The 13608-nt window shown below is 40.5% G+C and overlaps 1 protein-coding gene across 10 annotated transcripts in view; it reads right to left on the bottom strand.

Annotated features, from left to right (window-relative positions):
• CFAP92 (cilia and flagella associated protein 92 (putative)) overlaps positions 1 to 13608 on the bottom strand; it is a 226504-nt gene that overhangs the window by 147979 nt on the left and 64917 nt on the right. For 8 of the 10 annotated variants that reach the window (XM_077116383.1, XM_077116381.1, XM_077116390.1 and 5 more), the window contains 2 exons: positions 5554 to 5700; positions 1708 to 1892 (listed from right to left, as the gene is read on the bottom strand). In XM_077116383.1, the coding sequence (XP_076972498.1) occupies positions 1708 to 1892; positions 5554 to 5700 (332 nt within the window). The remainder of the gene's footprint in view (positions 1 to 1707; positions 1893 to 5553; positions 5701 to 13608) is intronic. The other 2 variants (XM_077116384.1, XM_077116391.1) reach the window with 2 other exon arrangements.

Genomic DNA, 13608 nt, shown 5'->3' with positions numbered 1-13608 from the left:
CAGCAGCATTATTCACAATAGCCAAAAGGTGGACGCCACCCAAATGTCCATCGACAAATAAACGGACAAACAAATTGTGGTCTGCATGCACAGTGGAATATTATTCAGCTGTAAAAAGGGATGACATTCTGATACAGGCTACAACGTAGGTCGCCCTTGAAGACATCATGTTGAGTGACATAAGGCAGATAAAAAGGACAAGTATTGTATGGCTTCAATTATATGAAATAACTAGAATTTATAAATTCATAGAGAAAGAAAGTAGATTGCAGGTTACCAGGGGTGAGAGTCAGAGACGGCAAATGGAGAGATATGTTTAATATGTATGGAGCTTCTGTTTGAGGTTATTGAAAAGTTTTGGTAATGGATAGTGATATTGGTAGCACAAAATTGTGAATATAATTAATACTACTTAACTGTATCCTTGAAAGTGGTTAGGATGGAAAATTGATGTATATATATGTTATCACAATAAAAGTTTTAAAATGTAAATGGTCTATAAATGCCTATTAAAAGACAGAGACTGGCAGAGTGGATAAAGATGCAAGAGTATTATGCAGAGTGAAATAAAGCCACTCTCAAAAGGTCACATAGTCTGACATTCTCAAATTGATAAAATTATAGAGTTAGAACAATTTAATGGCTATCAGAAATTGGTGATGGTGGGAGGCAAGGGGATGGATGTGATTGTAAAGGGGCAACATGAGGGAGATTTTTGGGGCGAGGGGGTGGTTCTGTATTTTGACTACAGTGGTAGTTACAATTTGCGCATGTGATAAAATGGCACAGAACTATATATACACGTTGTACCAAAGTCAATTTCATGATTTTGATATTGTCCTACAGTTGTAGAAGATGTAACTACTGGGGAAACCTGGGTGAAGGGGTACGTGGAACCTCTCTGTAACTATCTTTAATTTCTTTTGAATCTATAATTATTTCACAGTAAAAGGATAATACGTATATTTGTGTGTGTATATGTGTGTGTATATATCCACCCCAAGTCACATCAAGTAGTCTAAGAAGACAAAAAGAAGATTCTACAAACTTTGAGAGAAGATAAAAAACAGGTCATAACAAAGATTTGGGGATGAGAACACTTTGGGTTTCTGAATAGCAACATAGAATGTGGGAAGACAATGGAACAGGGACTTCCAAAGTCTGACGAAAATGATTTTTAGCCCCTAGAATTCTATACCCTGCCAAACTATTAATCAAGAGTGAGAGTAGAATAAAGATATTTTCAGACAAATGAGATCCATCAAAATGATCTGCCATAGACCTTTTTCTAAGAAACTACTATGGGAAGCGCTCCAGAAAACCCAGAGAGCAAACAAAGCAAGAGGCAGACGTGGAAACCAGGAGATAGGGATTCAACCAGAGGGATAAGAGAGCCTCCAGGATAACCAGCAGCACTGCATCTGGCCAGGTAAAGATTAACCAGGTGCTACTGCTTTAACAAGGAAGCATGGAAACTTCTTCTGAAGGAAAGAGCCACTGTGGGTACAGTGGAGGGGCCTCAGACTTGGGAGCTCCTAATCCTGGGAGCTAATCTCTTTCATGATTTACAGTGAGATCCTAAGGGGTAAAATTGGGAAGACAGTCACACCTCTCACATAGGGCTATTGGGAGGATTCTGGGTGACAGCTGTTAGGCAATTGGATGAGAAGAGGAGGCAGTGACTCAGTTCCTTTGGCTCCTTCTTACCTCTAGTTCATGAAAGGGCACAGGCTGGGATGGAAGGCAGGAGGCACACTTGATCCTTATGGTCAAGGGGTTTAAGTGCTGCCTTTGCTCCTCATTCATGATTGGCCCTTCTGTTTCTAAAGTCAAAAAACAGTCTAAAATGTTGACGGACCTCTCACTGCCACGACTCACAACACTTTGACATCCTGGGGGAGAAACACACACAGCATTAAACTGTTGCTTATGAAAGTCCTGAGGTGAACAATGAGGAATCAAGCAATCTGAGGTGAGCCCATGATGAAATTACAACTGAAAGATGAAAACTCGGAAAAAAGAAAAGGAATTGGGAATGATCTATAGGCATCCTGCTATTCAACAGTGTTTCTCAAGCAGAGGTCCATGAGTTCTCTAGAAGAATATAATGTTGTGATTTAATTTTGATGATCATCTTTTAAGAAGTAATTTAATCATTTCATGAGTCATCTAGGATACACTAAGAAATACTGATGTTTTGGGGGTACTTGCCACAGCGAGTTTGATTAAATTGTCTGGGTTATGGCTTGGGTATTGGGATTTCTAAAAGTACCCAGTTGATTCTAGAATCACTGCTCTAGACCTGTGCTGTCCTATACGGTAGCTACCTGCCATATGCAGCTACTTATCTTTAAATTAATTTAAATTAAATAAAACTTAAAATTCAGCACCATCACTGTACTAGCCACATGTCAGATACTCAATAGCCAAGAGTGGTTATGAGCTACTCTATTGGATAACACAGATGTAAAACATTTCTATCATTCTGGAAAGTTCTATTGGATAATGTGGATCTAGACAATTACTTAAAATGGAAAGCCATCAAGAGCAAATAATGTCTGTGTCTACATCTGAGACCTAGTAGTGTCACTTCAATGGTTGCAGTTTAATGAAAAAGCATAGATATTGATGTAGAACATAATTGGGACATTTGTGCCAAATACAAACCAATTGGTGGGGCATCTTGTGCGATGACAGTCTGGCAATAGTGCAACTAGAGAAAGGGGTGGGTGAACTGAGCTACTGCATGGCACAAGGTACAAATGAGAATAGTTGTCCTATGAAAGAGGTCCTTACATTTCACAAGTTGGAGAAATATGGGTGTAGACAAAAAAAAAAGTTCAAATTTGGGGGGCAGAGAGACCTAGGTTCAAATCCCAGACCTGCCTCTTAATAGCAGTGTAAGTAGAACATGTTAGAGTCTCTAAGGCTCAATTTCCACATCTACAAAATGGGGCTAGATGTCACCTTTCTCCGGGTAAAAGAAATTAGGAGAGATTGATGTGTGTGAGGGTCCCAGGGACCCTGCCCAGCACATAGTAGGTGCTCAAAAAGCTCAGCTTTATTCCTCTCAAAAGCCTTCTAGACAGGGTGGTGTGACGGTGGCTCAGCAGACAGAATTCTTGCCTGCCATGCTGGAGACCTGGGTTCAACTCTCAATGCCTGCCCATGCAAAAAAAAATCCTTGTAGACATATTTCTAGGGCACCTAAAATCAAGTCACTCATGCTAAGGAAGTGTCACTTCCAACATGAGGCATGGTCCATGCATGGAGAAGCATGTACTTCCTGGGGGCAGCTCTCCCTGCTCTTATTTTAGTTTCTTTAGCAAAGCTAATTCATTACGGCTGTAACCAGTCGTGATCTGTTTTTACAACATTGTAGGCCCTTTCATAGAAATGACAGCCCAAGTTAGAAGAAATCCCCAGGACAAAGGAGTGCTCAGATCATCACTCAGAAATTCAGGGATTCATCTTGCATATTTCCAGAGCAGGACTTCTCACCCTCAGCACTAGTGAATCTGGGGGCAGACAAATCTTTGTTATAGAACACTTTCTATGCATTGAAGGGTGTTTCCGCAGCATTCCTGGCCTCTGTCTCCTAGACACCAGTAGGAACCTCTCTCACACCAGCGCATCTCCACGCATCGCCAAGTGTCCCCTGGAGTGAGAAGGCAGCACAGAAGTGCCCTAAATTGAGAACCACTAGTACAGAGTGAGGGAAAAGGTGAAACGAAATGGACATTTTTTGTGCACCACCACCTTATGTTAATGTCATCTAACCCTCAAAATAATCTGGCCTGACTGCTATCATTTCTGCTTTACAGATGGAGAAACTGAGGCTCGGGGTTTTAAGTCGTCATCTGAGGTCCCTTCGTTAATAGGTTTGGAACTAGGATCCAAAGTAGTCCTTGCCCCTCAACTGTGCCATGCTATCTCCTTTCAAAACATGAATTTACACCAAACAGAGAATCCCTTCGGATTATTGGTGGACCAGTATTTACTACTGATGTGCATAAAATTGATGTCCTAGTTTGAAATGGAAGGTGATTACCAAAAATAAGTATACTGGCTTTGGAATAGATAATCTGTCCTGTTATTTTATAGCAAAAATCGAACATACAATTCACCCAGTATGCTGAGGCCGCTCTTGGTTTGTGACAATGAACTATGAAATCTGTTTTCCCTGCTGGAGGCGCATGCCCTGGCAGGAGGAACCCCACCTCCAGCCCAGCAACCTCTGAGTTTGGCTGTGTGCAAGGTTCTATGATTGGCACCTGACATGCAGTATCTCATGCCATCCTTACAACAACTCTCCGCAGTGGGTAGGACCACCCCATTTTAGAGACGGAACTTGGAGAAAGCAGGGAACTTGTTGGTTAGTGGTTGAGCCAGGACTCAAAGCCTTGCATTGACAGCCACATGGCACCATCATTATAACACAGGTCAAGGAGAAGGAAGGCGAGACGCCTGTTGGCTCCACCTTGGTGAAAATAGTCACTCAGGGCAGGCTGAGACCATTTGAGCTTCTTTTTACTCTCAAAGCAAAATGAAGGAGTGGAGTCAGCCCAGACTCAAAGTGGGGCAGGTCACACGGAGCTCTCCCCCCTACAGGACCATGTCACCAAGGGTTTTTCCTCAAAGCAGTAGCATACAGCAGCTGGGTCAGAAGACCAACACTCTTAGGGTATAGCAGTGCATGGTAACAATCTCGGGAAAGGTTACTCACAGGAAGCATAGCTGACTTCCCTAGAAGAAACCCCGATGAAGTCAGAAAGAATCAACATTAGGAGAAAACTGACTCTGAAAAGATCCATTTCAAAGTGAAAACTAAAATTCACAGTATTTCCCACAAAGGTATCGATATCAACCTGTGAGCTCATGAGGGTCATTATCTTCCTGACACTTGTCGAACTGAGCTCAACACTTTGGCATTTTGGGGGTTTTGCCCTCCACTGTTAATAAAAGTTTGTTTCCCTCTCAAAAAAAGACAAAAGCCTGCGTCTCTGCAGAACAGCCAGCAGAGGGCGCACATTCCAACTGATGGGCCAAAAAAAACTAAATAAGTTTGAAATTCTTTTCTCTAAAAAGAAAATAAAGAATTTTTTCCAATTTGGCCTTTTTAAAAAAATCTAATTTTTATTGAATTATAGACATTCAATAAAAACTGATTCCCTTTACTTGTTGCCTTCAGTTTTGTTAATAATCTGCAGTAAAATGTTTATAAAAATCAGCATCTTATTTAGCAAACCAAATTATGACATTTCCTTGTTCTCACAGGTTTACTTGGACTGTGGATTCAGAAAGACCTGGGTTCAAATTCAGGCTTTGTACCCACTAGCTGTACGATCTTGGGCAATTTATTAACCTCTCTGAGTCTCTGTTTCTTTCCCTGTAAATGGAGGCAGTTTCCCACCCCGCTTTCCTGAGTGTGCAGTGAGGATGGGGTGAGGGGGCGTGAAGCAGGGACTCAGTCACTGTGAGTGTCCCGTTGCTGGGCATTCTGGCCACATGTGACAAGACAATCAGAAATCACTGGGCAATGGGTACAGCTACCGGCAAGAAGTGGCATTACTGCCAGCTGGATAGAGAAGATGCCGTGCTTCCACTGGCCTCCCAGCTTGGAGTCACTTTCCTCTTCGGGTCGAGATTTCTTCCTCAACTTCTGGGTTTTCCTCTTTATCTCCGGATCTCTCACTTTACCTGTGAAGTTGAAGAAGGGAAATAAACATTCAGAGGAACCCATATCCTAGCTGCTAGGCTGCAGAGGTTAGAAGAGGGTCTGAAAGCTCCTTGAAGGCAGCGGTCGCTCTTTGAGCTGCTGTCTCTTCCCAGCAACCAGAAGAGGTGCCTAGATGCCAGCAGAGGGCAGCTGTCAGGTACACACAGGACTACAGGGAAGGGCGTTCTGTTCCCCGACCTGCTAACACTTGAGAATATAGACCGAAGGGAACTAAGGTGGTCACCAGAACAAGGACGTGACAATGCCGGGGAGACAAAAATTCTCCTCTAAGTCCATCTTTAACCATAGCAAGTGGTTAAGGTGTGGGCTTTGGAATTGAACAACCAGAGTTCCAGAACCAGCTCTACTCTCCTGCTGTGTGACCTTGGGAAAGCACCTTAACCACTCTGACCCTCACTTACCTTTTCTGTTGAATAGGGGAAATACAACCTGCCTTCTAGGTGGTGAGAAGAATAAATAAGCAAAGGAACAGAAAGTGCTTAGTTCGGTACAAGACTCATTTCAAGAAGAAAATGGAGATAACACGACTTAATAATCCTATGATGATTAAAAGCACAAGCATTTGGTTCAGTGACATAAAGACCAAACTTGAAAGGCCAGAAACAAAGCCACACATGCAGGGGAACTGAATATATGGCAGAGATGGCATTTCAAATCAGTGGGAAAGAATGGACTAGTCAATAAGTTATATTGACTATCTACTTGGAAACACATGGAATTATTGGGCTACTACACATTACATAAAAAAAAACTAATTTCAGATTAAGGTAGAAAAAGTCAACACAAAAGCCTATGGATCAATAAGAACAATTTTCTAACCCAATAGAAAAATAAGCAAAGGAATATGAATAGGCAAGTCACATGACAGGAAATAAGCATATGAAACGCTCCTCAACTCCTTAGGAACCAGGAAATGAATGTCTGCCTATTCAGGCATGGGGATCACATGGAATAAAAGAACTCTCCGACTCTGCTGGTAGTTGGTGGACCTGGAGAGGACACTGGCCCCATTCAGGGATGGTATCTATTCATTGGTTGGTGAATACTTGGGTTGCTTCCATCTTTTGGCAATTGTGGACAGTGCCACTGTGAACATCAGTGCATCTGCTTGAGTCCCTGCTTTCAATTTTCTTGGGTATATATCTTGGGATTGCCGGGTCATATAGTCATTCTATACTTAGCTTTCTGAGGAACTAACAAACTGTCTTCCAGAGCAGCCGCACCATTTCACATTGCCACCAGCAATGAATGAACATTCCTATTTCTTTACTTTCTCTCCAACACTTGCTATTTTCCATTTTTTATAGCAGCCATTCTAGTGGATATGAAATGATATCTCATTATGGTTTTGATTTGCATTTCCCTGATGGCGAATGAGGTTGAGCATCTTTTCATGTGCTTTCTGACCATTTATATACTTTCTTTGGAGAGATGTCCATTCAAATCTTTTGCCCACTTTTCAATTGGATTGATTAGCTTTTTGTTCTTAAGTTGAAAGATTTCCTTATATTCCGGATATTAATCCTTTATCAAATATATGGTTTCCAAATATATGGTTTCCAAATATTTTCTCCCATTGTGCAGGATGCCATTTTACTTTCTTGATAGTCCTTTGACACACGAAAGTTTTTAATTTTCATGAGTTTCCAATTAACTATTTTTTCTTTTGTTACTTCTCCTTTGGCTGTAAAGTCTAAGGAACCATTGCCTAACACATGGTCTTGAAGATGCTTCCCAGCATTTCCTTCTAGGAATTTGATCATTCTTCCTCCTATATTAAGGTCTTTGATCCATTTTTAATTGGTTTTTGTATATGATGTGAGGTAGGGGTCTCCTCCTTTTCTTTGCAAATGGAGATCCAGTTCTCCTACAGGCATTTGTTAAAGAGACTTTTTTTCCCAATTGAGTGGTCTTTGCCACTTCGTCAAAAATCAGTTGGCCATAAGTCAGGGCTAACTTCTGAGCTCTTAATTCTATTCCATTGGTCTATATGTCTATCCTTGTGCCAGTACTATGCTGTTTTAGTTACTGTAGCTTTGTAATATAAGTTTAAAGATCAAGAAGTGTGAGTCCTCCAACTTCATTCTTCTTTTTCAAGGTGTAGTTTGCTGTTGGGAGCCCCTTAGCTTTCCATATAAATTTGATGATTGGCTTTTCCATTTCTGCAAAGAAAGTTTTTGGAATTTTGCTTGGGACTGCACTGAATCTATAAGTTTCTTTGGGTAGTATTGCCATCTTAATGATATTTGGTCTTCCAATCCATGAACACAAAATATCCTTCCATTTATTCAGGTCTTCTTTGATTTCTTTTATCAATGTTTTATAGTTTTATGTGTACAGGTCTTTTACATCCTTGATTAGATTTATTCCTGGATATTTGATTCTTTTAGTTGCTATTGTGAATGGAATTTTTGTCAAATTTCTTCTTCCAATTGTTTACTGCTTATGTATAGAAACACTACTGATTTTTGAGGGTTGATCTTGTACCCCAACACTTTGCTGAATTCATTTATTAGCTCTAGGAGCTTTGTTGTGGATTTTTCAAGATTTTCTATAAATAGAATCATATCACCTGCAAACTGAAAGTTTTACATCTTCCTTTCCAATTTAGGTGCCTTTTATTTCTTTTTCCTGCCTAACTGCTCTGGCAAGTACTTCCAGTACAATGTTGACTAAAAGTGGTGACAGTGGGCATCCTTGTCTTGTACCTGACCTTAGAGAGAAAGCTTTAAGTAGAATGTTAGCAGTGGGCTTTTCAAATATGCCCTTAATAATGTTGAGGAAGTTTCCTTCTGTTCCCAGTGTGCTAAGTATTTTATCAAGAATGGGTGTTGTATTTTGTCAAGTGCCTTTTATGTGTCAATTGAGATGATTGTGCATGTTTTTTTCTTCATTCTGTTAATGTGGCTTATTCTACTAATTGATTTTCTCGTGTACAACCAACTTGCATATCAGGGATAAATCCCACTTGGTCATGGTGCATAATTCTGTTAATATGCCGTTGGATTCAGTTTGCTAGTGTTTGGTTAAGCATTTTTCCATTTATATTCATAAGAGGAATTGGTCTGGAGTTTTCATTTCTTATGGCATCTTTATATTTCTTTGGTATGAGGATGATGTTGGCCTCATAGAATGAGTCAGAGAGTGTTCCCTCTTCTTTAATTTTATGGAACAGTTTAATCAGAACTGGAGTTAGGTCTCTCGGAATGTTTGGTAGAATTCCCCATTGAAGCTATCTGGTCCAGGGCATGTCTTTGTTGGGTGGTTTTTGATTACTGACTCAATCTTTTTTACTAGCAATTGGTTTGTTGAGATCTATTTCTTTTTAAAATATTTTTATTGAGAAATATCCACACATGTATGGTCCAACCATCAGTGGCTCACAATATCATCACATAGCTGTGTATTCTTCACCATAATCATTTTTAGAGCATTTTCATCACTCCAGAAAAATAAACAAAAAGAAAAAAAACTCATAAATCTATACCCCTTAACCCTCCCTCTCATTGACCCACAATATTTCAGTCTACCCAAATTTACCCTTTCTCTCCCCCTATTATTTATTTTTTTAACTTTATTTTTTTCACTCAACTGTCCATACCTGGATAAAAGGAGCACCAGACACAATGTTTTCACAATCACACAGTCACACCGTAAAAACTATATAGTTATACACTCTTCTTCAAGAATCAAGACTACTAGAATATGGCAAACCCCAACCAACAATGTTCCTGGAAACCCTGAAAGATATCCTGTGCTCTATAAAATTTTACTTATGAGTTTGTTTTTCAGAAATTTGAAACCTCCAGATTGTTCCAATGTCAGAGAAGCTCTGAAACCCAGAGTTACTAGACTCTCCGAGAACAATTTGCTTTATCATTTCATCCCTTTGCCCCTTAATAACAACGCCCCTTTTCATCCTGAAGCAGTTAGAGAGTTATAGTCCAGCTTTCCTTCAAGATTGAGAGATAATTTTCAAATGAGAGAGAGGAATTGTAATCGAGAAATCAGGATTTAAGGGATGGTTTTGATTAATGAATCATTATACAGATATTCCTTTTTGCTTTCTGGTATATTGGAGTAGACAGAGGGAAATTCTTGAAGTCTCTATATTGTAATCCAGCTAACCTGATATCTGAAATGATTGAAAAGCCCTTATCTTGTGCCTTTGTGACTGTAAGAGCTGATACTCCCTTTATCTGGTAATTTTCTTGCAGGGCAAAGCCCCAAAAGCTGGTGAAGACTGTGAGGTCAGCCATGAACTAGCTTCAGCTCAGGACATTTGTAAATCATATCAGCTATACTCTGCTATTGAAAGATAACTTGTCTCCCTCCCTTTTGGCTTACACCTTTGGTACTGAAGTGATACCGTGCCTCCCCTCCTTTCAACTTATGTTCTCCTATTGAGATGATAGTGATGGCACGGTTCCCTTTTCTGTTTTGGGCTTGCTGTTCAGGGTAACCTCATCTCCCCTTGCTGAAATCCTTGAATGCCTTGAGCCCCCTAAGCTCAGGGTGGGGGGCAGATTTTGGGCTGCTGCTCTTCTACTATACGCCTAGTAATAAACTCTTTCTCTCTTTGAAAAAAAAATCAAGTCTACTGGAACACAGTTCAACAGTTTCAGGTACTTCCCTCTAGCCACTCCAATACACCATAAACTAAAAGGGTTATCTATATAATGCATAAGAATAACCTCCAGGATAACTTCCCAACTCTATTTTGAAATCTCTCAGCCACTGAGACTTTATTTCATCTTATTTCTTTCCTCCCCCTTTTGGTCAAGAAGGCTTTCTCAATCCCTCAATGCCAGGTTCCAGCTCATCCCTAAGTGTCAAGTCCCATGTTGCCAGGGAGATTTACATCCCTGGGAGTCATGTCCCATGCAGGGGGGAGGGCAGTGAGTTCACCTGCCATGTTGGCTTAGAGAAAGAGGCCACATCTGAGCAACAAAAGGGCTCCCTGGGGGTGACTCTTAGGCATAATTATAAATATGCTTAGCCTATCATTTTCAGGAATAAGTTTCATAGGAGTGAGCCCCCAAGATTGAAGGCTCAGTCTATTAAATTGATTGTCTCCATTGCTTGTAAGAATATTAGGAATTCCCCAGATGGGGAAGCTGAATATTTCCTTCTTTCTCCCCAGTCCCCCAAGGGGACTGTGCAAATACTTTTTTATTCTCTGCCCAAATTACTCTGAGACCTATTGGGGCATCACACTAACCTGGACAAACCAACAAGGTCTCATGCCCTATTCAAGATCCCATGTAATTATGGTGTTCAAGTAAACTGACCATACAAGTTAAATTAGATAATATGCCACCTAAAATATAAATTTTGCACCAAATAAATATCTCTCCCTTTGGTATCACATACAGTTTGAAGTTTGAAAATATGATCCATATCATCCTTTACCCAGTATTCTGATTTACCTTAGCCCTATCCAGATCAGCTTCATTCATATCTCTAGATGAAGTCTGATCACTTTTTCAGCTTTTTAAACAGTTGCTGAGTGGGGTACTGCTGACTTTCATAGCTTCAGTGCTCTAACTCTGAGTCTCGTGTCACATAAATAGCTGAAGCTTCAGGGAATGACCAGGTTATATACAAATAGCTCCATGTCTCAGAATTTAGAAATATTAGTTGCAACATGTAAATACATGTGACTGCTATAAGAGCTTACAATTTAGGACTCTTTATAATAGGCCCCAACCCATTCAATTCCCTGACTTTGTATATTATAGTTAGTCCATATAAATGAGGTATTAATATTTGTCATTTTGTTTCTGACATTTTATTCAGCATACTGGCCTTAAGGTTCATTCCCCTAGTTGCGTGCCTCACCACGTTATTCCTTCTTGCAGCCGCTCAGCAGTCCATTGTATGTAAACACCACAGTTCTTCCTACATTCCTCAGTGGTTGTACCCTTAGGCCACCTCCATCCGTTGTGAATCACAAACAACATCGCCATAAACCCCAGTGTGCAGATGTCCATCCCTGTCCCCACTCTCGAGCCCTCGACGTGTACACCTAGCAAGATGCAGGATCACAGCCTCCCATGGAGCCACCACACCGTCCTCCCAACTTCCCCACCAGCATGAATAGGTCCATCTCTTTCTCCACACTGAGATCTATTTCTCCTTGAATCAATGTAGGTACTTCATGTGTTTCAAAGGATTTATCCTTTGCATTTAGCTTACCTAATTGATTGGCAAACAGGTGTTCATGGCATTAGCCTATGGTCCTTTTTATTTCAAGGGGGCCAGTAGTGAGGTCCCTCTTTTAAGCTCTGATTTTCATTATTTGTATCTTCTCTCTTTTTTGTCAGTCAGCTAAAGGTTTGTCAATTTTATCGATCTTTTCAAAGAACGAATTTTTGGTTTTATTGATTCTATGATTTTTTTGTTTTTTTAATCTCATTCATCTTCATTCTGATCTTTATTATTTTCTTCCTTTTGCTCATTTTGGGTTTAGTTTGCTCTTCTTTTTCTAGTTCTTCCAGTTTTGAGATTAGGCCTCTGATTTGAAGGCTTTCTTCTTTTTAAGCGTTTAGCTACAAATTTCCCTCCCAGCACTGCCTTCACCACATCCCATAAGTTTTGGTATGTTGTATTTTCATTTGCCTCAAGGTATTTCCTGATTTTCACTTCTGATTCCCTCTTCAACTCATTGGTTATTTTAGAGTATGTTGTTCTCCACATATTTGTGAATTTTTCCATTTCTCCTTCTGTTGCTGATTTATAGCTTCATTCCATTATGGTCAGACAGTACACCTGGCATGATTTCAATATTTTAAAATTTGTTTTGACTTGTTTTGTGACCCAACATATGGTGCATTGTATTCTGTTTTGGGGGGGTGCAGTGTTCTATGTATGTTTGCCAAGTCTAGTTGCTTTAATGCATCCTTCAAGCCCTCTACTTCCTTATTGATCTTCTCACTAGGTTTCTATGCATTACTCAAAGTGGTGTGTTAAGGTCTCCTTCTATTACTGTAAAGCCATCAATTTCTCCCTTCAACTCTGTCAGTATTTGCTTCATATATTTTGGGCTCTGCTGTCAAGTACGTATATATTTATGATTGTGACATCTTCCTGTTGAATTGTTCCCTTCATCAGTTTATAATAACCATCTTTGGCCTTCATAACTGTTTTTTATTTAAAATCCATTTTATCTGATATTAGTATAGTCACCCCAGTTCTCTTTTGTTACTACTTGCATGGTGTATAATTTGTAAGCTGCTGGAATGCTATATACCAAAATTGGAACAGCTTTTATAAAGGGAATTTAATAAGTTGCAAGTTTACTATTCTAAGCCTATAAAAACATCCAAACTAAGGCATCCAGGAAAAGATACCTTAATTCAAGAAAGGCCGATGAGTCAGGAACACCTCTGTCAGCTGGGAAGTCACGTGGCTGGCATCTGATGGTTCCTTGCTCCTGGGCTCCGTTGCTTTCAGCCTCTTTTCCTCTGGGGATTCCTCACTTTGCTTCTTCGGGACTGGCTTTCATTTCTTGGCTTCCTTTGGCTCTTTCCAGGTTCTTTTTCTCAGTTCTACCCTCACCAAGCTTTGGGGTAGCACCAGGCTCTCTGCCATCTCCAGGGCACATATCCAACCCCTTCAGAACAATATGGGGTGGCAGAACAATATTTCCCCCATCCCCAAGGAATGTGCGCCACCCTCTTCAAGGCCTGAGGTGGCACAATGCTTCTGGAACATGGAGTGGAGGGCCCACCCTCTGCCCTCAGGGCAAACGCACCCTCTCCAAGGACATGGTGGATCCACATCCTGGCCAGAGGTTTCCTGACTTCAGACCTCAGCTTCCATGGTTCTGCCTTTGATGTTATTCTTCCTTCAGTTCATCCCTTTAC

This window comes from Tamandua tetradactyla, chromosome 9 (genome assembly GCF_023851605.1).
Source record: "Tamandua tetradactyla isolate mTamTet1 chromosome 9, mTamTet1.pri, whole genome shotgun sequence".
Lineage (NCBI taxonomy): Eukaryota > Metazoa > Chordata > Mammalia > Pilosa > Myrmecophagidae > Tamandua > Tamandua tetradactyla.
Note: the sequence above shows the minus strand (reverse complement) of the source record. Positions and strands in the feature narration are given on the sequence as shown.